The 24,557-nt window shown below is 48.9% G+C and overlaps 1 protein-coding gene across 1 annotated transcript in view; it reads left to right on the forward strand.

Moving 5' to 3' along the window:
- The window catches only part of TOX2 (TOX high mobility group box family member 2), a 154,907-nt gene extending 136,753 nt beyond the window's left edge, over positions 1–18,154 (forward strand). The window contains exons 6-9 of the mRNA XM_053958952.1: positions 5,788–5,868; positions 8,153–8,560; positions 10,104–10,234; positions 16,936–18,154. Coding sequence (XP_053814927.1) covers positions 5,788–5,868; positions 8,153–8,560; positions 10,104–10,234; positions 16,936–16,972 — 657 coding nt within the window. The 3' untranslated portion in view covers positions 16,973–18,154. The remainder of the gene's footprint in view (positions 1–5,787; positions 5,869–8,152; positions 8,561–10,103; positions 10,235–16,935) is intronic.
- The last annotated feature ends 6,403 nt before the right edge of the window (positions 18,155–24,557 follow it).

A 24,557-nucleotide genomic window follows, 5' to 3' on the forward strand; every position in this document is an offset into this window, starting at 1 on the left:
ATTTCTGCTCTTCCCTCCCCGAGCACCTCCCTGCTCCCTGCAGTATTTTGGTGAAGAGGAGGTTGGATTGGAGCCAAGCAATGGTGGAGACCACAGAGATCAATGCCAAGGTAGCAGTTGCAGGAGTCTCTGGAACCAGCTTATTTTTGTCAGCAAATCCAGCCACAAAGTCACAGCCCTGGGCAGGTTTTTCCACAGGCCCTGGGAACTGAGAGCAGAGGAATCAAGGAGCTCCCAAGCAATCTGCTGGGTGATCCCCAGGCTGACCCAGAGCTTCCCATCTGAAATGAGCAGAGACTGGGCAAACCCAGCATTTTCAGTTGAGTTTCTGAGTCTGGGACACAAAGGTACCAGAGATGAGTTCTTGCTTGTGCTTCACCAGGACTAGCTCAGGAATGCTGAGTGACTCCATGGCCAAACACAAATGGGATTTTCTGACACAAATGTACAGCCTGGAGAACAACACAGCTCCAGGGATCTAGTCACACTCCAGGGGTAAATTACCCAGCAGAAGAATTGCCTGCTCAGCAGAAAGTAATAGATCACCCATTTAATCAGATCCATCTGCTCATTGAACCTGATCCATCAGCTGCTGACAGGACACTGCAGGGTCTGTGGTGGGACAGAGGCATCGTGGGCCAGCTGTGAAGTTGTTTTATGAAAGAGCCATCAGAGGGGGAGATTCCACAGGAGCAGCCATGCTACAAGCTGCCCAGTTCCAGCTTTGTACCGAGCTGTCAGCGCCGGAGCCACAGCAGGATGCACTTTCCTCCTGCAGCACAAAGCCCTGGGCTGTGAGGGGCAGTGAGGGGCTGGAAGGGTCCAGGCATTTGCCCTGGCCTGGAAGGAGGTTTCAGCATCTTCTGGGCATCGAGGAAAGCCATGCACCAGAGAGGAATCAAAGCACCAACCCCAAACAAGGCTTCAAGAGAGGTCTGGTGGAGAGCAGGATAACGATGGGGAGGACGTGAAAGGTCAGATCTGCTTTTAACAGCTCCACGAGTGTTACTTTTCTTCTTGAAGAGCAAGGTCAGAGGTTTGGAAGGTGAATGGTGCGTGGTTTTCATTGGAGGCTAGGGTTTGGATTTTTCAGCCTCCTGTTCCCTTTGGAATCTTCAGTGGGTTGTCCTGGGAATAAGCTTGTGCCCTCACATGGAGCAAGGGATGGCTTCCGCCCCATGAAGTCGAGGCAGTGGAGAGCAGGAATCTGTCAGGATGCTTTAACCAATGGCAATTCCTGCTTCATTGCAGGCTCTTCCATTTATTCTCCAAAGGAATTGCTTCACAGCACTGTGTCTCCACCAGGATAAAGCAGGACTCTCCTGAAACCAAGCTAACAGTTCCCACAGCCAGGGTCTTCCCTGGAGGTATCCTCAGGGTTGTTGACCTCAAGACTTACAATGCAGGCCACAGGCTTTTTTCTGGAAGTGTAGCTTGGGTTAGGTGGTTTTAATGGTGGGAGGGACAGAATAAGTCTTGGCCTAGAAGGGGATACAGAGGGGAATGCAAGGAGGAAAGGAGGATCTGGGAAGGAATAAGGACAACCTGTCCATGTTTCCTATTTGCCTTTCCAGTGGCTGTGGTAAGGATGTGTGGAGAGAAAGGGGGATGTGGCAGGGAGGATGTGCTTTGAGACATCTTGTGAATAAACCATAAGTTATAGTGATCTGAAGACATATCTTGCAGGAAAGTGTATAATAGTTGCAAGAAAAACCCTGCAGACTTACAAGCAGAATAAAAACCAAATTTACACATTTGGGAGAAGAAAAAAACCAGTCATGGAATCATAGAGAGAAGGGCAAGGAGAGACTTAAGAGGTCAACCAGACCATACTGATGCCTGAAGTCAGGATCATCTCTACTTAAGCCATTCCTGATGGATGTGTTCCTAATCTGTTCTTAAACGCTCAGTGGTGGAGATTACACATCTCCCCAGGCAATGTCTTCCCGTGCTTAATTATCCTTACTGCTTCCAAGGCTTCCCAGTGCTTACCCAACATTTCCCTTGGTGCAATTTAAGCCTGTTTTGCCTCCTTTCCCACATGCAGAGGATCACCCTGTGCCTCCTTTGCTACATCGTGGTGGCTCCTCTTGGTCTTCCCTCCCAGCTTTCCTCCTGGAGACCTTTCCTGCACTGCCCATCTCTCCTCTCCTGATGTTCTACCTTTTTTTATGAAGCAAAACACCCCAAACTCCACCTGGGATTGCAGCAGAGACGCTCCCACTCGGGGTCAGTGCACCCCTGGATTTTTTGGGGGAGAGTTTGAGTTCTTCCCCTCGTTGCCCAAGCTTGGGAAGCGGGGTTGCTGCTGGAGCAGGAGGGCTGGGATGCAGAGGTTATGGATAACAGCTCTGGCTGTCACTCAGCGCCTGCGCGACACGGAGCCGCTCGTGGGCGTCAGCAGGGCTTGCAATAATTGTCTTCTCTAATTAACTTGTTATCAAACAAGAACATTTCATTATGGTACAATTACTGGCTGCTTTGCTGAGACACAGAGGTGTCAGGATTACGATCCTGACATATGCTTCTTACAGCTCTGATTTTTTTGTTTTCATAATCACTAACCATTTTTATTTCCCCATTTCCCCCCCCCACCTCCCTCCAACCCACCCACTCACTTAATGACTAATGAATCCTCCTCCTAATGAATAAGGAAAATAAATCAGTGGGCATGGCAGGTTAGGAAGAAAAACATGCAAAATGTTTTGAGGATCCTTAAATCTGATAAATTACTTCAAAATTAAAATCCCTGGGAGAAAATGGGATTTAATTAGAAAGTAACGTGGTTTTGTCAATGTTTAAATTAAAATTTTAAAGGTTATAAATGCTGCACTAGAGCTGCCTTTACACAGAGGATTTGTGAGGAGCTTTGTTCAGATCCCACGTCAGCGTGGTGATTCCCTGGGGACAGGCAGCTCAGTGTCCTTGATGGAGCCCTGTGTGGATGCAGGGCAGGACTGCAAAACTCCCAACAGGAGACCCTTAGGGATGGTTCTTTACAATGAGGGTGGTGGCACAGGTCCCCCAGAGCAGCTGTGGCTGCCCCTGGATCCCTGGCAGTGCCCGAGGCCAGGCTGGATGGGACTTGGAGCACCCTGGGATGGTGGAAGGTGTCCCTGCCATGGCAGGGGTGGATCAAAATGGTGCCTTCAACCCAAACCCTTCTGGGATTCTATGATTAAAACCCAGATAATCCACCGGGAATCTTCCAGAACTTCCAGCTCACCAGAGGAACATCAGAGAGCACAATCCCTGAGCTTCCCCCATCACCCTTCTTGGCAGCCCTGCTGGTGGCCTGGCTTGAGCCAGGGCTGGCCCAGGGAGCACAGAGGCTCCTGCCTGGAGCAATCCCCCCTCCCTTCAGCAGAATGAGCCACTGGCTGCCCCTGCCCAGTCCTGCACCAGACCCCGCCCAGCAGCACATCCCAGTACGAGATCTCTAAAAGAGACAAGAACAGATGAAGAGTGGCATAAAAAAAAGAGTTTAGCAGGAAAAGCAAGTGATGGAGATGAAGATATGCACAGACTTTATTGGTTATTTATTTATTTGCATTTACTTTTACGAAGTCTCATTTACCTGTCCTCTTACTGTCCAGAAATTGCAGGTTTTTCTCCAGGCAAGTCTTGCTAATAATTAAATATTTTATCTCTGCATAGCTCTGAATACTTTGTTTTCCCACCATCCTGGGAAAAAAAAAAAAAAAAAAAAAAAAAGTAAAACCACTCTTGGATTTTGCTGTTATAGAGGAAAAATAATTAAATATCTTCTCCATAGAACAGCATCCAACTGTGGCTTCTCTTAAACGCTGGCCTGAGATACAGGAATTCCTATTTCATTGCTGTGGGGGCATCAGGTACCACATTTAAGAGCATCCACCAGCTCTGCTGCTGAACACAATAAATTCTGTGGTGCTGTGATGGGCACAAACCTGCTTCAGTGGAAGGTGTCCCTGCCCATGGCAGGGGGCTGGAACTGGAGGAGCTTTAAGGTCCCTTCCAACCCAAACCACTCTTTGATTCTATAATAAAAGATCTGGAGATTGCAGAGAAAGGTAATAGCTTTTATTAAGGGAACTGATACTGTTTGAAGAAATAGTTACTTTTCACAGGCAAATTCTTCTTCAGGCTGACATTTTGAAAAGTAATTTTGTTCTGAATGGAGCAAATGTAATATTTCCTGAATGCCATAAAGCCAAAGACAAACGTAGAGAAATGCTCCATTTCAGAAAATTGCCGTCTGAGACCTCCAGTGTGTCAAGTCAAAACGTTTCATTACAGGACTCACTGTGATTTAGCAATGAAAATAAGGCTTTCAATCCATTTTTAATAGAATTTATCTGTACTGATTTTTAACTCACATTCAGTTCAACTGCTGGAAGGTTACTCTTCCTTCAGAGGTCAGTGTTGGGAGGGAGTCTGCCATGGCCATGGAAATTTGCAGGGGAAATAAGCTAAATCATAGAATTGGGGGATTGTTTTGGTTGGAAAATACCTGTAGGATCATCCTGTCCAACTGTCAGCCCAGCACTGCCATGGCTACCATGTCCCCAAGTGCCACATGCATAGGTCTTTTATACACCTCCAGGGATGGTGACTCCACCACCTCCCTGGGCAACCTGTTCCAAGGCTGGGCAACCCTTGCCATGAAGAAATTTTTCCCAATATCCAACCCAAATCATCCTGGACAGAGAATGTGCCCACCAGGCTTCAGAGTTTCAATTGATGAAAGCTGTTTTAAAGCTGAATTAAATACATGCAAATCTGTTCTAATTGCAATCAACTTTCAACGCATCACTTGAGGAAGGCTTTGGGTTTCCAGTGGAGAAGAGGGTTGGTGGGAATTTTTCCTGGGAGCTCCTGCCTTTATCCTGAAATTTTTATTCCATTTCAAAATACTCCTTTTTTATTCAGTTTAATCTGTGTAATCCCACGGGGAGTCACTGCTGGGGGCAGACTGGATCACACCATTCTTTATTGGAGGTCTTCACCTCCATGTGGAGGACCAGGATCCAGGCAGGAAGGGGAGCAGCACTGACATGATCAAGAGGCATCTCTCATTATGGGGAAAGATGGAAAAATAAACCATAATTCACTCTTCCAATTTTTTTTTCCTTAGAAAAAAGGAAAGCAAAAGTTAGAGAAGCAAATTCTCCTGGTACTTGCTGCTTCCCTGCAAGCTCCAGCTCACCAAGTCATAATATGAGCCAAAAATCTCAGCTTTTATAAGATCAAAAATCAGTTCCCAGCTGTCTAGACTGAAGGGAAGAGCTGGAATTTTGATCTCTAAAGGATTAATATTGGGAAAACCAAGAAAACAAATGGTTAATTTAAGAATTCTGACTGTCTTACATGTTTTTAAGCTGGTCATCATCACAGAATCATAGAATGGATTGAGTTGGAAGGGACTTTAAAGATAGTCCTGTCTTTTGAGGATTTGGGCTTTTGTCTTGCTCTTCCAAGAGCCTGGATCACTCTTGACTGTGCTTCCTGTTGGGAAGGGATTTCACTGTGTTCACCTTATCAAATCAGACTGTGTCTCTCACAAATACCTGTCTAAACACACAGGCCACTCTGACCAGAGATCCCAGCATGGGACCAGATCAAAATCCCAGCATGGTCCAATGCAATCATTTTCTTGGATTGGCATAGATTCATCTGCAGCAGAATTGAGCTTTTCATGCACACAGCCCCACTGAAGGGGGTTCCCACTGAGCAGGTGGGGTGCAGCCAAGCCCAGCAGCCCCCTGTTCCCTCTGCTAATGATTTTCCATCCCTTGGTCCTTTCAGGCATACAAGAGGAAAACAGAAGCTGCCAAGAAGGAGTACCTGAAAGCCCTGGCTGCGTACCGGGCCAGCCTCGTCTCCAAGGTACAGCCACACTCACGGACAGGTTACAACTCACAGGAGCCTCCAGGGAGGAGCACATTTATCAGAAATGCTGTGTAATTGTGATATCAGAACTGATACCAGCATTAGCACCTTCCCAAGGGGCCGAAAGAGGGGCTCTGCAGCACGGTTAGGGCAGGAGCTGGGCTGTCACCTGCCTTTAGAGCCCTGCAACAAGACCCCACTTCGGATGGATTCAGCAGCAGGGAGGTTTCATCAGTGTCCCTGTGTGGGGTGAAGGGGTCCCTGCTGCCAGTCCCCACTGTTCCTTGCCTGCTTTCGGGGTGTGAGTGCAGCAAAGGGATCAGGAGGACAAGGTAGCACCAGGGACTGGCCCAGGGGAAGGAGAAACCCAGTACTGGGCTCACTGGTACCAGCATGCTGCTGCACCCTGCTCCATGCACTTGGGCTGTCCCACCTGCTCAGGGGTTGCTTCTCCTGTACATGCTCAGCCTAGACCAGATTTTTAGGAAGTTTTGGGGAGTTTTTAGGGAGTTTTATGGAGTTTATCAACCCCATAACTGTGGGTCGATGAGATGTGAGCACATGGGTGCTTACCACACTGCAGCCAGGCCAAACCCAGAGAGCCCATTCCAGTGCCTAAGAGTGAAATTCCAGGGCATTTCAGGCTCAGAGAGGAACTCCCAGTGCTGCAAGAGCACACTGGGGAGCAATGATGGGCCCAGTCTCCTAGATGTGGATGCCATCCCAAGGGACCTCACAGCTTGCCCTCCTCCACTCCTCCAGAGAGGGGACATGGCTTTCGCTGCTTGGGAGTTTGGGGTGGTTCCTGTGGAGCTCAAAATCTTCCTGGCTCAGGGGTAATGCTGCCCTTGGGTAGTGAGTGATCCTCCTTCAAAGCTACTCCTTGGTGCTACACCACATCCTCAGAGCCTAGCCATCACATTCAGCTGCCCTGGGAAATGAAGTGATCTCCCAGACCACCCCTCACCCGCAGGATCTGTGTGCTGATGGTGAGCTGGAAAGGCTCAGAGCCCCTGTGCAGATCGGTAGCTGCCAATTTCTCAACAGAACAGCAGCAAGGACAGAAAAATGGGATGGGGAGGACTTGCTGAGGATTTAAAACCCTTTTGGTTCCTCTGGAAGCCTCTGAGGATCTTGTCTTGAGTGCTCCTTTCAGCAGTGTGGGGCAGGAGTCGTGGAATGCGTGGAAGTTATGGAAGCATCTGCTCTATGGCTTTGGTTTTTTTCCCAATTTCTCCAATTGCTTTTCTGCAAAACTTTGTTTTGAGCAAAGAAACACAGTATGGTCCTGGCTGCTGGGTGAGAAAGGATCAGGACTATCATTACAGGGCCCATCACAGGACAAAACCCTCATTGTTCAACCCAGAAAATTTCCCCTTGTCCTTCTCTTCTTCCTGCCAAAATGATGCCATGATTGTCCCATGCATTATAGACCCACCACTGCTGCTGGGATGCACAGGATGGGGAAAGCAGAGGGTTTATGGACCCATTTGTACTCTGTTGGAAGCAGGAGGGGTTTGTCAGTCACCCACAGCAGTGAGCTGCTGGTGGGCAGTTTGCCTCTGCACTGGTTTGATGCCTTGTGCAGGCTGCCCTAGAACAGAGACTGGACAGAGCTAAAGAATAAAGTCAGGATTTATTAAAAGGCCTCCATGGATCCACCTTGGGCAGCAGCAGAGCCCAGCCAGGGCTGCACCCAAGAGGAACCAAAATGGTCCCAAAATGCACGAGCGCTCCCGGGGGCTCTCACTGGGATCAGCTCTGCTCCATTTGCACCTTGCAGTTCATTGTCCCATTCCAGCTTTAGCCCAGGCACTCCCATCCTGCTTGTTTTTCTCTCTCCAGCCCACGCTGTTTGTGCTCTTGGGCCTGAGGTTTGGATCATTTGTCCTTGGTGCCCAGCTGGAGAAGGAATTGTTTTGTCTCCCTGCTCTGTGCACAGAGCTCACCATCCCCTGATATGAAGCCCAGACCCACAAACTAAAGCAGCACAGAATCTGAAAAATATAAAAGCTAAAACCTGAGGCACCAGGTTCGGTCTCCCTGATGCTCCAGGCTCTGGCAAAGGCACCGTTGAGTTACTGGGCTTTAGTTTTCCAGCTCTGGATGCTGCACCCAGCCTGTGGGCACCCAGCTGCTGCAGGGCTGGGAGGTCCCGTGCTGGCAGGTGGGAGAGGAGCAGGATCCACGGGGAGCTCACCTGCACTGATGGATATCTCGGGATGCACATCGATGTTTCCTCTTTTCCTTCCTCACCACCTTCCACTCTGTTTCCCCACAGAGCTCTGCCGACCAGGGGGAGACGAAAAGCACCCAGAGCAACCCCCCTTCCAAGATGATCCCCCCCAAGCAGCCCATGTACCCCATGGCTCCGCAGGCATCCTCTCCCTACCCCGGCCTGGGCTCCTTCCTGTCCCCGTCGGACCTGCAGAGCTACCGTGGCCACCCCCACGCCGGGCTGTCCCGGACCCTGCCCTCCAAGCCCCTGCTGCCCAGTATCAGTGCCTCCCCCCCGCCCTCCTTCCAGATCAGCCCCCCGCTCCACCAGCAGCTGTCCTTGCACCACCCGCAGAGCTCGCTGCTGCCCCAGCCCCTCAGCATGCAGCAGGTCCCCCAGCAGCCCCTCCTGTCCCCCCCCATGGCACTACAGGTACAGCCCCCCATGAACGCCTCGCCTCCCGGCCAGCAGGTCAGTGCTCGGGGCTCTCGTGGGCTTGGGGCTGTTGGGTTGGGCTGTTGTCCTCCACTTGGGTGGAGCCTTCCCAAAGAAGGGAATGGAGCACCAGGAGTGGCTGAGGGAGCTGGGAAAGGGGCTCAGCCTGGAGAAAAGGAGGTTCAGGGGGTGTGGATTTTCTCAGTTCAGTCAGAGAGAAAAAGAGAAAGATTTCTGCCAGGCTAAGCCTGAGAAAACATCCAGGAGGAATGTAAACAATCTATTACCTTGCTTTCCATTCATATTGTTTATAGATGTGTTCTACCACACTGATGTGAGTCCAGTGCACCAATCAGGTGAAATGTTTTTACCTTAAGATCAATGGAATTAATGTTCACAATGTTCTCTATAAAAGAGAGAAGTGCTTTTGAATAAACGCTCATTTTGCCTTCTGAAATCGTGCGAGTCATTTCGCCCATCCCTGGCTCAACAGCGGCAAGGGGGGACCTTGTGGCTCTGCACAACTCCTGACAGGAGGGGACAGCCAGGGGGTCGGGCTCTGCTCCAGGGAACAGGGATGGGACAAGAAGAAATGGCCTCAAGTTGTGCCAGAGAATGCTTAGATTGAAAATTAAGGAAAATGTCTTTGTTGAAAGGGTTATCAGGCAGTAAAACAGCTGCCCAGAGAACTGGTAGAGTCACCATTCCTGGAAGCATTCAAAAAATGTGTAGATGTGGCACTTGGGGACAGGGTTTAGTGGTGGGGTGGCAGTGCTGGGTTAATGGCTGCACTCGGTGATCTTGGAGGTCTTCTGCAACCTGAATGATCCTGACTTCTCCAGCACAGGGGTTGGGCTTTAGCTCTGCACAGCCAGAGTGGCTTCTGTAATTTGATGATAGCATTATAGGGGATCCTCACATTCACTCATTGGGGTGGGAGCTGTTGCTGAGGGCAACATTTTCATTCCACATAGATTGTGAATAAAATAAAAAAAAAAAAAAATAACCCCCATTGCCCTAATTTGGGTATTTTGGAAAAAATCATGCTCTTTGCTAGGTAACTATCATGAATCTGGTTTACATTGACTAAAGGATATAAATTTAATTAAACCCACACCAAAAAATGGGGAAAACTGGTCAGCTTTCAGCTAAAGCAGCCCCTCAGTGTCCTTGCAGAATTGCCAGTGGTGGCAGCTCGTGGGGACAGTGTTGCTTGTGTGGCTGGCCCTTGTTCCTGAGCACTGGGGTGGGGAACCCAGCACTGCCCTGGACACTGCCTTTGGTGGCCAGACTGCAAAAATCCCAAAGGCTTTTGTGGCTGTGCGCCCTCCACAGCCATTCCTACCCTCAAGGAGGGGGGTCCTGACAAAAAGAGCAGGGAAAAGGGATATCAAATGTGCTGCTGCACTGACACCATGTCTGGGCTTGGACCTCCCTCTGTCCCTGGGGCTCCTCCTGTGCTCTGAACTGACAGGTTTTGGGGACAACGCCTGGAAGTGTGATTATGCACTATTACTAAATCTGCAGTTCTCCTGCTTTGTATGCTCCTGTAACCCTCCTTTTCCTCTCCACCCTGCAGGACTTCTCCCATATTTCATCTGAGTTTCAGAACAGTGTTGGACCCCGTTCCCCTGGTGCATCAAACCCCCCCGGAAGCACTGAGTGGGACAACGACTACCCCAGCAGGGAGTGTGGGGTCAACCACTGCAGGCCAGTAGACAAAACAGCTCATTGCTGTTGCTTTGATTTTTAAAAGTGTTACGTTTTTTTTATAGTTTGTTTTTTTTTTTTTAATCACATCAGAGTCACCAGTTGTTGCTTAGACATGAAATAAGTATATAAAAGCTTAGTGAGTCTAAGAAAAAAAAAGAGTAAATTTTATTTCTAACCTCACAATATATAGAATTCCAAAAGTAACAGTGGATTGGAGGATGAAATTGCCACCTCTCCAACCACACTGGTCAAACCAACAGAGCATCAATACTCTCCTCCCACAAAGAAGAATACAAAACAATCATTGTTTACATAAACAGTGTGTAAAAACACCAGTAGAAATATATAAACATTATCAAAAGACTAAAGAAGTTTTATGAAAACTTTCAAAAAAACTATAAAAGAAAACTTAACACTTTTAAAAAATCAGAACAACACATTGCTAGTGCACATCTGGGCTGTGACAGTGCCCAACAGCTCCATGCCTGCCCTAAAATGTATGGCCAGCTGTGCTCAGGGAAGCTCAAGGCTCCCTCATCTCTGTAGGCTCGCTGAAGTGATGCTATGGAAGCAGGTAGCTTAAAAAGCATGGATAAATTCTTCATTGGACATGAAACGTTGTATTTTGTTTTCCCATTTTTTTTATTTATTTCCATTCCATGGAAGGGTTAGACGCATTTCTTTCTGGAGCAGTCCCCCCAGCAGAGTTCCTGGAGGTTTGAAAGCAGCCTGTCCATAAGGCCAGGCCTCTATGTGGCCTTCCAGTACTTAAAGAGTCTTATTAAAAAGCTGGAGAGCAACGAATTGCAAAGGCAGATAGTTATAGGACAAGGGGGAATGGCTTTAAACTGAAAGAGAAGAAATTTAGATTATATGTGAGGAAGAAATTCTTCCCTGTGAGGGTGGGCTGGCCCTGGCACAGGGTGCCCAGAGCAGCTGTGGCTGCCCCTGGATCCCTGGAAGTGTCCAAGGACAGGTTGGACAGGGCTTGGAGCAGCCTGGGACAGTGGAAGGTGTCCCTGCCCATGGCAGGGGTGGATTGAGATGGGCTTTAAGCTCCCTTCCAAGCCAGATGATTCTGTGATAAGCAATGTTCTTCTGTTCCTAAAGCAATTGCTCTTATCACTGAGGCCACAAGCTCCTGTCATTGTCTCTACCAGCAGAACCCTTACCATTCCTGGGGTCAGTGTACAAATCCTCAATCCTCCCAAGAGCCACACAATGCTCCATCCCCCTGCACCATGCAGGAAAGCCCTGCTGACATCTACACACATCTTCCCCTTATGCCCTACAAGCTCTGGCATGAATGTGCCAGCGTGAAGGTCCCTTTTAATGCTGCTGGAAATCCTCAGTAAATGAAAACATCAGGGTAGCCTTAAAGCTGGGGAGCGGGGAGTGTGTGGAAGCCATTTCCAACCTCTGCCTAGCCCACTGCTCTTGGCTCAGCTCTAATGGTTTGGAGGCTCTGTTGTGCTCTCTAGAACATTCCCAGGGTTCTCTGTGGGAACAGGTTGGGAAGGAGGCTGGATGTGGTCAGAGTATTGATTTCCTTCTGTTTTCACCAGAAATAATAACCAGCTCCCAGGCTTTTCAGAGCACAGCTCCTGTCTGTGCCAGCAGAGCACTCACAACTGCTGGCTGGGCACAGAGTGTACAGACATTTATTTCTTCCAGGGCAATAAATAACTGCCTGATCCATTCGAATATCCCTGCTGTCTGCCTGCCCGAGGGGCTCAGGGACACGGATAGCTCTGACCTTTGCATGCTCCTTCCTGAAGTCTCTGCAAACAGCCTGGAAGAAGGAACATGACCAGAACCTGATTGTAAAAGTCACTTCACATGTGGGTAGAATGCTGAAGGTGCTTGGAGGGCTGTGGCACATGGATCCCAATTTCCAGAGGTGCTGGGCAGATCCCAGGAATGATCTCCCCTAGAAATAAGCATCACTTAAGGGATTGGCTGGGAAAACATTTGATTCCCTCTGCAAATCCCACTGCCTGGGTCCATGCAGAAAGCCCAAGGCACTCCAAAAACAGGTGAAATGTTCCCATAGCAGTGGGGGCTGAGTCCTGGGTTGCTAAAACAAGCTCGGTGACATGTGGCTGGAGTGCCACACTGTAAGCAGAGGGCCCATGCAATTCATGATCAAAGCTCATGCATTTCATGCCTTTGTCACAGCAGAAATATCAAATTTCATGGGTTTATCACAGCTTCCTGGAAAAAAAGAAGTCATTCTAAACCCAGACAGATTATGCAGAGACTTCCAGATAATTATTAGAGTAGATCATAGCAAGGAACTCAGATGGATAGAAATCAGTCCTGCAGAAAGTGCTTAGTGCACTGAAAATATCATGTGTCTGCTGAGGAAGGAGCCATCTCCTGTGACTAAAGGCACAGGAGCTGCTGGCAGCCAGTGCCCAAAGCTGGATTGTTCTCATTTATTGTAAAGCCTGGTATGCCAGCAGTGCCCTCACCTCCTGCTTCTGCTGCCCTGGGATTTGCAGCCTCACTGCCCCCTCTGCATCACCTGGAGCAGCCACAGACATCTGCAGCTCCCTGTGCCTCAAGGTTGCTCACAAGCCAAGAAAAGAGATGATCTGGATCTCCTCACCCAGGGCAAGGAATGATGGGGCAAGGGGCAATGGCTTCCCACTGCCAGGACAGGGTTAGATGGGATATTGAGAAGGAATTCCTCCCTGTGAGGGTGGGCAGGCCCTGGCACAGGTGCTCAGAGCAGCTGGGGCTGCCCCTGGATCCCTGGAAGTGTCCAAGGCCAGGCTGGACAGGGCTGGGAGCAGCCTGGGACAGTGGAAGGTGCCCATGGGAACAAGATGAGCTTTAAGGCCCATTCCCATCCAATCCACTCTAGGATTCCATGGTCTCCCTGACTCTTCTCCTTTCTCCAATGCACTTTGTTCTAATTTCCAAGTGACATTCAAAGTTGTCATTGGGCTCCTCCACAGCACCTTTTCATTAGCTGGGTGGGTCCAACCCTCAGCAGATCTTGGGCACAGCAGTGATAAAGGGATGTTTTCTCCATGGGTTTGGTTCATCAGTGCTGCCCTAGGTATATTTGGGAAGTCTCTGGACCATGTAATGGCTCATTTCAACCTCAGAAGGGCATTTGGCTTAATTGCAATTAAAGCAGCACTGTGAGGAGCAAAATCTGGCTGGGAAGAGAATGTGGGGATGTGACTCAGCTGTAGAGCCCCGGACTCCTGGAAGAGAGGATCATCCCAACCTCCCCAGCACACAGACAGCCCTGTTGGGTTATGGATTTTATTTCATGTCTAACCTTGATATTTCTTTAGCTTCCAACATCTGTTGGCACTGGGCTAGCTGGGGTAAAACCTCCCAAGCCTCATTTTCTTTTGTGTTTGTCATCCAGATAACTTCTGAAAAACTGACAAGGTTGTCTTTCTGTGCTTCTCTATCTAATAAGGGAACTGCTGTAGGGATTTTTGTTTCCCAGCCTATCCTTGCTAGTTAAAATCCATCAAATCACACATCTTCCCTCAAATTCTGGGATCCTGTGAGCAGACATTCCTTAATTCATAACTCAGCCATGCTGGAGAGAGAGTTTTAAATGTTTCTTACCTCCTGCTCTCCCTATTCTTAATGACTTTTTGCTTACTGACTTCCATCCAATTTTCCTGGCTCTTTCTGGACTGAAGCCCAAGCTGTCCTAGATTGTGAGTGAAGACATGGGGAGCATTTCTCAGCTCCTGCTTGGTGTTTGACTAGCACTTCCCACAAGTGACTGCAGCACACAATTTCAATGCTTTTTTGCCACCACATCACAAACTCCTTTCCTAGTCCCCTGTCTCCCTCACCTGACAGCCTGATTCTGGCACTTGCTCTTTCCCAGCACTGAATTCCTCTGTTTCACTGTGATTTTCTCCAAGGCAGCTGCCTCACCTCCACCAGAGGAGGACTGATTTACAATCACGTGCAAATCTTTCTTAATCCCTAATTAAATCTTAACTCCTCAAAGCACCTCCCTTGTTTTTTCTGCCTTGTTTTCTGGTTACAAATCTTTCCACACCTTCTCTAGGGGTTGTGTCCTTTCCATCCTAAAACATTCTGTGATTTACCTTTGTCCCCTCACACAAAGGTATTTTTGGGATAACACTGACCTGGGTTCATCTTTCTATGTCCTTCCTCTCATTTGCAAGGCATGGATTAGGTTCTTTTTGGCTGACATCCTTTAGCAACTTTCCCCCCCTCTTCCCACTCTCGTTTAGGCTAAAAGACAGGACACTGTCCATTACGCCTTGTCCAGGCACAAAAAAAAACATGTACAGCCACTAGATCCAGACATTTATAACCTCCCTAATTCCTTCCAACAATGCAGTGATCCTCTCCAAAGTGGAGAACTTTCCAAATCAGGAGCTAAATGAGCAAACACTACAAAAAGGCAAAGATAACCCATCACAACTGCACTTACTTTGGATTCAATTATTTATGGAAATACTTTGTAATGAACTGGGAAATGCTCTGTAGCATGCTGTGTAAAATTAATGAAGTTTTAGGACTGGAATACCTCGCTGCTGCTCAGTGGCATTAAATCTTTTCTGAGTGCAGGAGGGAAGACTGTGCATTTTAAATGCAGATTATAAAATGTGGTGATTAGCAGAGGGTGGGCTCCTGACTCTGCCAGAAGACAGCTCTATAACACCAGCCCTGCTTTGCTGTCTGCCCCTTCCCTATTATTCCACTCACAAACACACTCACACCAGAACCTCCCAGGACTTTAACTTTTAACACTTTTTAAGGCCAAGATGTCTTTATGGAGCTGGTGATGTTTCCATCATGTATGTGCAGGTGATAAACCCCACTGAAAGTCCTGAATCTCAGAGCAAAACCCCCACAGATCATCAGCCAGGGGAAAGGGGCTTCAGACACTTCTCTCTCTACTTTGTCCCAAAAAAAAAAAAAAGGTGTCTGGGCTTCCTCTTTGGGCTCTCCTTATGTAGTGTGAGAATGAGCACATTTGATCCAAAATTAACTCTCTAAACCTCCTTGGCTCAGCCTCAGGTGTGGCGAAGCAGGGGATGGTGGCCTGGGGCTGATCCCAGGCAAAGCATCCCAACATCCTGCTGGTGGGATCTGCAGGGACCCCCAGAGCTGGCCCTGCCCTGCAGCTCCACCAAGCCAGAGGAAGAAACTGATGTTGTTGCCCTTATGGCTGAAATTCAGGAGAAATACAATTGCATCCAACTCTCAGGGGGACCTTCTCACTCTCTACAACTGCAGCCTGAAATTTAGGATGGAGTTAGGGTTACCCCCTGGGGTTGGGGTTAGGTCAGGGCTACCCCCTGATGGAGGGTGTAGCCAGGTGAGGGTTGGGCTCTTCTCCCAGGTAACAAGGGACAGGACAAGATGAAACAGCCTCAAGTTGCACCAGGGTATTGGGTACCCTGATTCGATTGGGTATTTGGAAAAAAAATTTCTGCAGGGAAAGACTGGTCAAGCATTGGAAGAGCTGCCCAGGGCAGTGGTGGAGACACCATCCCTGGGAGGGCTTTAAAAGCCAGGTGGATGTGACACGTGGGGACATGGTTTGGCAGTGCTGGGAGAATGGTTGGACTTGATCTTAGAGGGGTTTTCCAACCTGAATAATCCTGCTGTGGTCCCTCTGTGTGCAGCCCTCCCTGTGTTTTGTGCTCTTGATGCCTTTTTTTCAACGTGTACATGAAACAACACACACTTTTGAGATAAGTAGAGGAGGTAATATGAAAGCTGGTCTTTGTTGGAGGCCTTCAGGGGCAGTTATGGAAAAATGTCCACAAAATCCCACCCCCATGGCGGTGCAGACAGTTTTACAAGTTTGGTAAATTAGAATAATTGACAAAAAGCACCAATTAGGAGCACAAGTGGTGATGCAATTCCCACCCCTGGGTCAAGCCCCTTCTAAATCTTCCCTCTGTCACATGGGACTGGTACTTCGTTGATGAAAATGTCTCTGAAGAGCTGTTTTTCCACCTTGGTTCCCAGGGAGAGCCAAGATAGGACAGGGGTTTTGGAATATGTTTTGTCTTTCTGCCTAGGGAAAGGACATGGAAAACTACTAGGAAAACTAGCCACTAACGCAATAAGTTACAAATATATGTGAAAAGAATACAGAGAATATATTGATGCCTTGGAGTGGCTACCTAGAACAGAGCTATGCAGAGTTAAAAGAATAAAGTAGGTATTTATGGAAGGCCTTCAATGGACACACCTTGGGCAGTGAAAGGCCTGGCAGAGGCTACACCCAAGATAGATAACAGTCACGAGTTTTTCAGACAGATATAAGTTTGGTCTAATTGCATATCGGGGGTTAATTGTCCAATTACAGCTTCAGGTAATGAAGTCACATTGCCCCAGTTTGCTCCCCACATTTCACTTTTGTTTGTACTTTTTTGGGCCTGAGGCTGCAATGATGCCCTTGGTTCCCATTGGGAAAAGGATTGTTTTGTCTGACCAAAATGTGAAGAGAGCTTACTAACACTCTGCGTGGAGTTCAGAGTTATACACTACTGCAGGGTCTGGAAAACATAAAAGCTAAAACCTTAAGGCATCAATATAAAAGAAAAAAAAAAAAAAAGGTAAAGACCAAAACGACATCACCCCAAAAGCCACGGCACGGCACAAACCGTGTGCCAGCTGTGCCAGCCCCTTCCCTGCTGTCTCACTGCCTCTGCTCTCTCTTACAGCATGCTGCCGAGGGACAAGGCACTCTACCTCACCTAAGGCTCAGCATCCCTTCGGGAGGAGGCTCAGACGAAGGACACTTGAGAGGGTCAATCCTGCAGCCCGCGCGGGAGGCACGGGCGGGTCGGACGGGCGGGACAGCGGCCGCCGCACCTCAGCGCTGGCTTCGTTTCCAGGCCCTAAGAGCAGTTTTCTTCTCTTTTTTTTTTTTTTCCCTTTTCTTTTTGAACTCTAAAAAAAAAAAAAAAATAAATAAAAAGTCTACTTTCCGTGGAAGCCCCCTCCAAAAAAAAAACAAAAAAAAATACCCCACCTCGTAAATCGCATAGAACAAAAAAATAAATAAAGAGAGAAAATTCAAATAAAAATAATAAAATAAGCGCAAAACCAACAAAAAAAATAATGAAGTTAAGCTAAGGACACCGTTTTTCTGCTTGCCATCAGCTTAGCTACGGACTATTTTCCTAGTGAACTGCTTTTAGACGCAGCATAAACCCAGGTCTGGTGTCCTGCAGCATTAGGCCAGCTCAGTAGGAGGATGCACTCTTTTGACTTGCTAACAGCACTAAACTTTGTGCAAGAAAATGTGAAGTTTGTGTGAATATTGTACATGCAAAGGCCTTGGACGGTCTGGCAAAAAAAAAAAAATTACAAAAATAAATAAAAACTATTGCTAGGTAGGTGGGGGACAGAGCAGAAGGCAAACTACGAGAGGACAAATGTGAAAGAGATCATGAAAATATAATTTGTTGGATAGTTGTAAGTAGTTTACTAAGTGTTTTAGAGCTGTGCTAAAGACATCTTTAAGATTTTTTTGTGAAAGAAATTAGTAGTTTACTTTATAGTAAAAGCATTTTATATTAATTGTAGCACATTTTTTAGTTATACATAGAAGGGAGATGTGTATAAAAAAACAAAAAAAAAAGCCTGCCAAACTTGTTTTTATTATTTGTACAGCAAGAAATGGACAATTTATATCCATGTTGTATGGCATTATTATTTTTTTTCCGGCCATATGTCCATCTATTTAAAAAATTGCTGACAATGATTTTTGTCTATTTATGAAAAATTAGAGAGCATAATTACAGTTTCTCATAAGGTGCATTTTTGGGGTTTTTCTTATTTTTTATTTTGTTTGAGGGCGCTGCTTTGGCAGCACCTGGCACATTCGGTTCACAATGCTTATCTTACCTTTCTTTATAATAAAACGTATGAAAAGTAGAGCTGAAGCAGTCTCTCCTTTTTCTGGGGGACATCCTGGATGTGGCCTCTGCCTCGTCCTCCTCAGCTTTCCGACCCTCTCTCCTCTCCCATCCTCACCTGCCCCACCCTCTTCTCACTCTGCAATATCAAAGTAATTAACTTCATAATAAATACGCAATGATTAAAATAAGTGGGGGGAAAATGGAACATTATGAAAACCTTCCTGGAGTTATCATGGCAAGGAGACAGGATTTCCTCCAGGGAGATTTTCTGAGATGTTAATTCTCTGTGTGTGTGGCAGGTAAGTGGCCCTGAGACTCTGAAATCACAGGGAGGAGGTTTCCAGCCCTGGGAGAAGGTCTGGAAGGGATCACTGGGGCTTTTGGTGCCACCAGGAGCCTGTGGCTTGTCCTCTTTGAAGGAAAGTGACACCCATGATGTCCATCCCCCTGCAGCCCAGCGGGCAACCCCAGCTCTGTCACCTTTGGGTCACTGTGGCCGTGGATTTGGAGCCCTTTGGAGGCCTCCACTGGGAAGGTTTGTGGGGCAGCAGTGCAGGGAGCCACTGAAAGGCAGCCCTGCCAATTCAGGGGCAACTGTGCAAAGCAACAACCACGTTGTTGACAACTTTCTGGCCACCTCCCTACATTTCTTCAGGGCTGCCTCTGCTTCTCTCAAAGGGCTGGTGGCTGCTCTGGGGCACAGTGACCCATCTCCAGCCTTGGGCATGTGGAACCATCTGGGAATGGAGGGCAGTTGGCTATTAGACAGCCCGGAGCATTAATGAGAAATTGTGGGGCTTTCCAAACCACTTTAATCCCTACTAATCTCTAAATTTGCATGATGGCAGCTGTGCTTAAATGGCATTCCAGCTGTTGGCTAATTGTCACGGAGCTGGAATTGCTCCAGAGAAGGGACTGGGAGCTGAGCCTGCCATCCACCATCACGGCTGGCTCACAGAGACACAGAGTAATTTGGGTTCAAGGGACCTTAAAGCCCATCTCAATCTACCCCCTGCCATGGGCAGGGACACCTCCCACTGTCCCAGGCTGCTCCCAGCCCTCTCCAGCCTGGCCTTGGACACTTCCAGGGATCCAGGGGCAGCCACAGCTGCTCTGGGCACCCTGTGCCAGGGCCTCAGCACCCTCACAAGGAAAAAAATCTTTCCTAATATCCAACCTAAAAACTAAACTCTTTCAGTTTAAATCAGTTCCCATTTGTCCCGTCACTATCCGCCTTTGCAATTAGCTCTTCTCCATTTTTATCTGCCTCTTCAAGTGCTGAAAGGACACATCCAGCTCAACAAAGGGGTTCAGCCCAGCCCAGAGGCTCAGGACCTGGAGCCCTGGGCCAGGCAGGGATGGTGTGGCTGGGGGAGCTTCCCCCTGCTCTGAACCCTTGGTCTGTTATTAACAGTAGTGGAAAATTCAGTAGCCAGGTCTCAAGAAGCCTCAGGGCAGGGTCAGCTCCCCCTAAACCCTGCCTGTGTGCCTAACCTCCCCTTAAAAACTTTTAAATTCCAGGCAGATAACCCAAATCTCTCTCCCTACAAAGCAAATCCCTTGCCTTTGAACACAGGGAAGAATTTATTGCTTTCCTTGTTGTGGTAATTTTTTCCATATTTGAAGAAGGATATTGGCTGCCCTTCACATCCTCTGCAGCTGCCCCAAAGGCAAGGTGGTGTTCCGGGGCAGGATGAGCTGTGCAGCTCCCAGTTTTACTCAAAGAGCACCAGGGGGGTCCTCAAAAGGCTCTGGAACAGCTCTGGGGGCAGCGTTTGCAGGGCAGGGGGCAGGACCAAGGCAGGCGTTCCCAGACTTCGGGCTAACGATGGACAGGGATGCGAAGAGGCAGGAGCAGGGAGAGCCCTGGTTAATTGATTTTTGTTTATGAACACATAATTAGCAGTGCTGCAGGGTGTAATAAGGGGTTTAACAAACCTCAGCAGCAGCGTCTCGGTGCTGTTAACCCTTCGAGCACAGCCCCCTGTGGGTGCCATGCCTGGCTCCCGCAGAAATGGGGAATATCCACCAACATCCCACTGCCCCACCAGGACACAGCCTCCCAGACAGCCAGGGTGTGTGGAGAGAGTCTGCTCCCCACCTGTGGATCCTCCTGTGGCACCACCCTGAGCTGTGCCCATGGCACAGGGCCACGAACGCCCCGGCAGGGCTGGGAGGATGCTCTGCTACATCTGTGTTATCATCACTGAGGTGGTGGAACAAAAGGGAAAACAGCCCTGACAATACTGACAGAAGGATCAAAGGAAAGGACTTCATCTGACAAATCCCAGGTAGGTCCTTGACAACTGCAGCACGTGCTGGGAGCAGGGACTTTGTGCCAGCCTTGGTGAGGTCCTGGCCCCCACCCAGGGCAGGCTTGAACCTTGGCAAATGTCCCTGTTCCCAAAGATCCTGTTCCCAAAGGTCCTGGAGTCCAGATGCAGAGCTACTCCACAATGAAGGACATGAGCTATAGCCCTGGGAGCTGGCTCTGGGCACCAGCACCCTCAGGCTGGGCAGTGCCAGGCACAGCTTGGGTGTCAGACCCAGCACGGGCTGCACAGCACCTCCAGCTCCTCCTCCTGTGCTTCACCAAGCTGGGGCCACCAGAACACCCACACTGCCACCTGTGGCCACAGAGGCAAGCATGGGATCAGAGAATCTCTGAATGGTTTGGGTTGGAAGAGACCTTAAAGCTCATCTCCCTTCATCCCCTGCCATGGGGGGCAGGGCACCTTCCTCTATCCCAGGCTGCTCCAAGCCCCAATGCCCAACCTGGCCTTGGACTACCAGGGATCCAGGGGCAGCCACAGCTTCTCTGGGCACCCTGTGCCAGGGCCTCACCACCCTCCCAGGGAACAATTTCTCCCTAAGATATAATCTAAACTTCCCCTCTTTCAGTTTGATCCCATTCCCCTTGTCCTGTCCCTGACAAAGAGTTCCTGACAAAGAATCCTCTCCCGCTTCCCTGCAGCCCCTTCACGCTCTGGGAAGGTGCTCTGAGGTCTCCACACAACCTTCTCTTCTCCAGGTTGAACAGCCCCGGCTCTCCCAGCCTGGCTCCACAGGGGAGGTGCTCCAGTGCCCTCAGCAGCTCCATGGCCTCCTCTGGAATTGCTCCAACAGTTCCACATCCTCCTTACATTGCAGGCACCAGAGCTGTACCCAGTGTTCCAGGTGGGCTCTGCTGCATGGAACAAGGGTTGGGATGGGAACCTCCTCAGCCGGACCAGCTGAGCTTCTCCTGCCCTCTGTCCACTGCTGTCCCCAGGGGGTGGAAAGGCTATGCCCACCAAGCAAACATGACATGAGGCACCTTTGCCATCCTTCTGCAGACTGAAGAGCCCAAAAAGGAGCCTGTGTCTCACAGGGACGAAGCACAGTCAGTTTGCTTTCACTCCAGGTGCTCCACCCTGCAGTGGGAGGTTTGTGAGTCTGAGTCCCAAAAACTCAGCATCCCCTTGGCAGCTCACCACAGAGTGCAGGCAAAGTGCTTCCTCCAAAACATGAGGAGTGCAAAATTCCCGGTTTGAATGATGATTTTTGAAGATGAAGAGAGGAATAACAATGAAATACTGTGCTGGCCAGAAGAGTAATTTAGAGTCAGAGTTGAGATCAGATGTTTTATCACTGTCTCCTCAACTCTTCTTGACTTTCAACTGCAATTTGATCAATCAGCATAATACCTGGCACAGTAATTGCTGGAGATTTTATCCCTAATGGGGTTACTTTATTACAACTGCAAGCACATTAGAGAACTTTTTGCTGCTCTGCCATTATTATTGTGGGGACAAAGGTCAAATAAAGCAGGGCTTAGGAGGTGGTGTTTCTGCAAATGATACTGCTGAGCTCTTTTCAGGTGTTTGTGCAGCTGAGTGCCTTCAGCAGTGCTCAGCCTCTCCCTCTCTGCGCCTCCGCAGCTCCTGCCCCCACCCTGCTTTGCTCTTCTCCCTGTGTTCATGCTCCCATTGTGGATCCAAGGCACCAAAATCTGGGAGCACACAGGAAGCCTCACCCAGAGACAGCAGCAAGGACTGGGAGATGCTGCAGTGCTGTCCCTCCTCATGGCTTTTAAGGCCAGCCCAGCCAGGCGGGGACCTGCAGTTGTCTGAAGTCCCTGCCAGCACTCAGCCACGGAGGCAAAATGCAATTCCTCAGCCGGTGATCCCATTAAAATTTTATGATGGATGAAGCCTCTTGCACTGCAAGTCTGTGGGAGAGAGTAACACTTCTACTGCTTTTCAATGTGTAATTAACGCACATTTCATTGCTTCCCAGATGAATTTTTGGTCACGGGAGGTGGGTATGACTATAAAATGACACTTACCTTAGATGGGATGCAGACCAAAGGTCAGTGTCTTGTGCAAAGGCAAGAGAGCCATGTGTGCCCTGGGCCGTCCATTTCCCTCAGAGCTGCTGCTAGTGGAGGGAAGGAAGATGGAAAATGTGCATCCATCTCTCCTAGAGGGTCTGCTGGAGTCTGATGTGACTTCACCCTCCTCTTACACCCCCCTGTCCCACGGTTGAGCATCCCTGTTCACATTGCCATCGGGACACCCTTGGGCCGAGCAGCTGTTCCACAACCAGGTTCCTTCAGCTCCTCAGCCCTTCCCGTGGCTCCTGACAAAGAGGGGAATTTAAAATGCCACATGTGGGCAATAAACAAGCTGAAAATCCTGTTGGTCTCTGAGAAATTCCTGGGCAAAACCAGCAATTCCCCTCTGGATTCCCTCCTGATCACCCACAGGCTGGTCAGAGCTCAGTGAGGGCATGTCTGGGGGATGTGGCTCCCTGCAGCCCTGCCTTGGTTTGAACAGCCAGGTGTCTGCTAAGGAAGGCAGGAGCCTCCCCTGAAATGGAAAATGTAATCCCCCTCCCTCAGAATTATTATAATTTTGAAATTAAGGGGACCTCAGGCAAAGATATAAAAGGAATATAAAAGGAATAACAGTTCTTTACTAGGGAAGAAAATAAAAATAAAATAAACAATGCAGTAACACAAAACAACCCTGCCAGAGTGAGAGCAGGCCCTGGCAGGCTGTGGGTCAGGGTGTGGCAGCAGTCCCATTCCATGGGGGCTCAGCCCTCCTGCAGTGCCAGCTGTGCTTCTGCTGGAGCAGGATCCTGGACAAGGCTGGAGTTTTCCTCTGGAGCTCCAGGGCTGCTGGAGATGGGCCTGGGCTCCCTCTGGGAATGCAGTGGGGCAGAAAGCTGCTCCTCTGGGAATGCAGTGGGCAAAGGCTGCTGTGGGGTTCCAAAGTCAGATTGGATCCAGGTAGGAATGCTTGGCTCCTCCCCTGGGCACAGCATCTCCCCATGGGATGATGGAATTTTCTCAGCCATGCAGGGACACTCAGTGGCCATGGACAGCAGAGATCTCCTGGAGGGAGGATTGGCTGTGGGAGAGATAAAGAAAAAACTGCCCAGGGCACAGCAGAGAACTGCCCCAGCTCTGACAGATGGGGACAGAACACACAGCCCAGCCACATCCTGCATTTCCAACTAAACCCTGATTTAATCCCTCCATCCCTGATTCAATCCTGCACTTCAGCCCCATAAGGAGCAGCAGAACCATTGGATGCACCCTGCATCTGATGGGAGCAAAAAGGAGCAGGGAAGGCTGGCTGGAGAGAGCACCTGGGCCACCCCAACTTCATCCATGCAGCAGGAATGTCCAGAGTCAGACTGCCTCTCTCCATCCCCTTGGGCACATGGAGCACGTCACCATTTCTATCTCCTGAGTAGGAACTTGTAACTCCCACAATCAAAAGGAGGCCTGGAAGAAGTCCCAGGGATTTGGGATTTCTCCAGGAGACAGACTGGCTTGGGGGAAGTTAGCAGAGAAACAGGATAAAGGCATTTCTGACCATATTGAACTCTTTTTTTTTTTCTCTTTCTGGAGTGCACAGACTGTCAGAACACGAGATACCATCTCCAGAAGCACTACACTGCAAGGAGATTTATTGGCTTGGAGCACAGTTTATACGAATTTTTTTTCTCAATTTACACCAAATATTTCAGTAGTTATGCAGGGGAGTTTTTATAATTAGAGTGTTATTTGAGTGCTTTAATTGTGGCTGGTCTTTTGAGTAGTCCTACCCTTAGGAAGCCCATCCTGTCTCCCACTCACCCCAGTGAATGTGGGATACAGAGGGAAAAAGGCCACAGGCACTCCCCCAGTTTTCCTACCAGCACTCTGGAAATGCCCCGTGGGGAGGCTCTTCCAGCTTCTAAAATTATCCAAAGAAAAAGGTGGGGCAGGATGAATTTGAAGGCCTTTTCCACCCTCAGGTCTCATCTCCTGGGAGTTCCTCGTTTCACCTCTCTCTCTGAGTCTTGTGAAGGAACACCTCTAGGGAGAGCCAGCCTGCACACTGAGGATGGATTAATTAAGCAAGTCACACTAATTGCCCTGACAA

The sequence above is a fragment of the Vidua chalybeata genome, chromosome 17 (genome assembly GCF_026979565.1).
Source record: "Vidua chalybeata isolate OUT-0048 chromosome 17, bVidCha1 merged haplotype, whole genome shotgun sequence".
Classification (NCBI taxonomy): domain Eukaryota; kingdom Metazoa; phylum Chordata; class Aves; order Passeriformes; family Viduidae; genus Vidua; species Vidua chalybeata.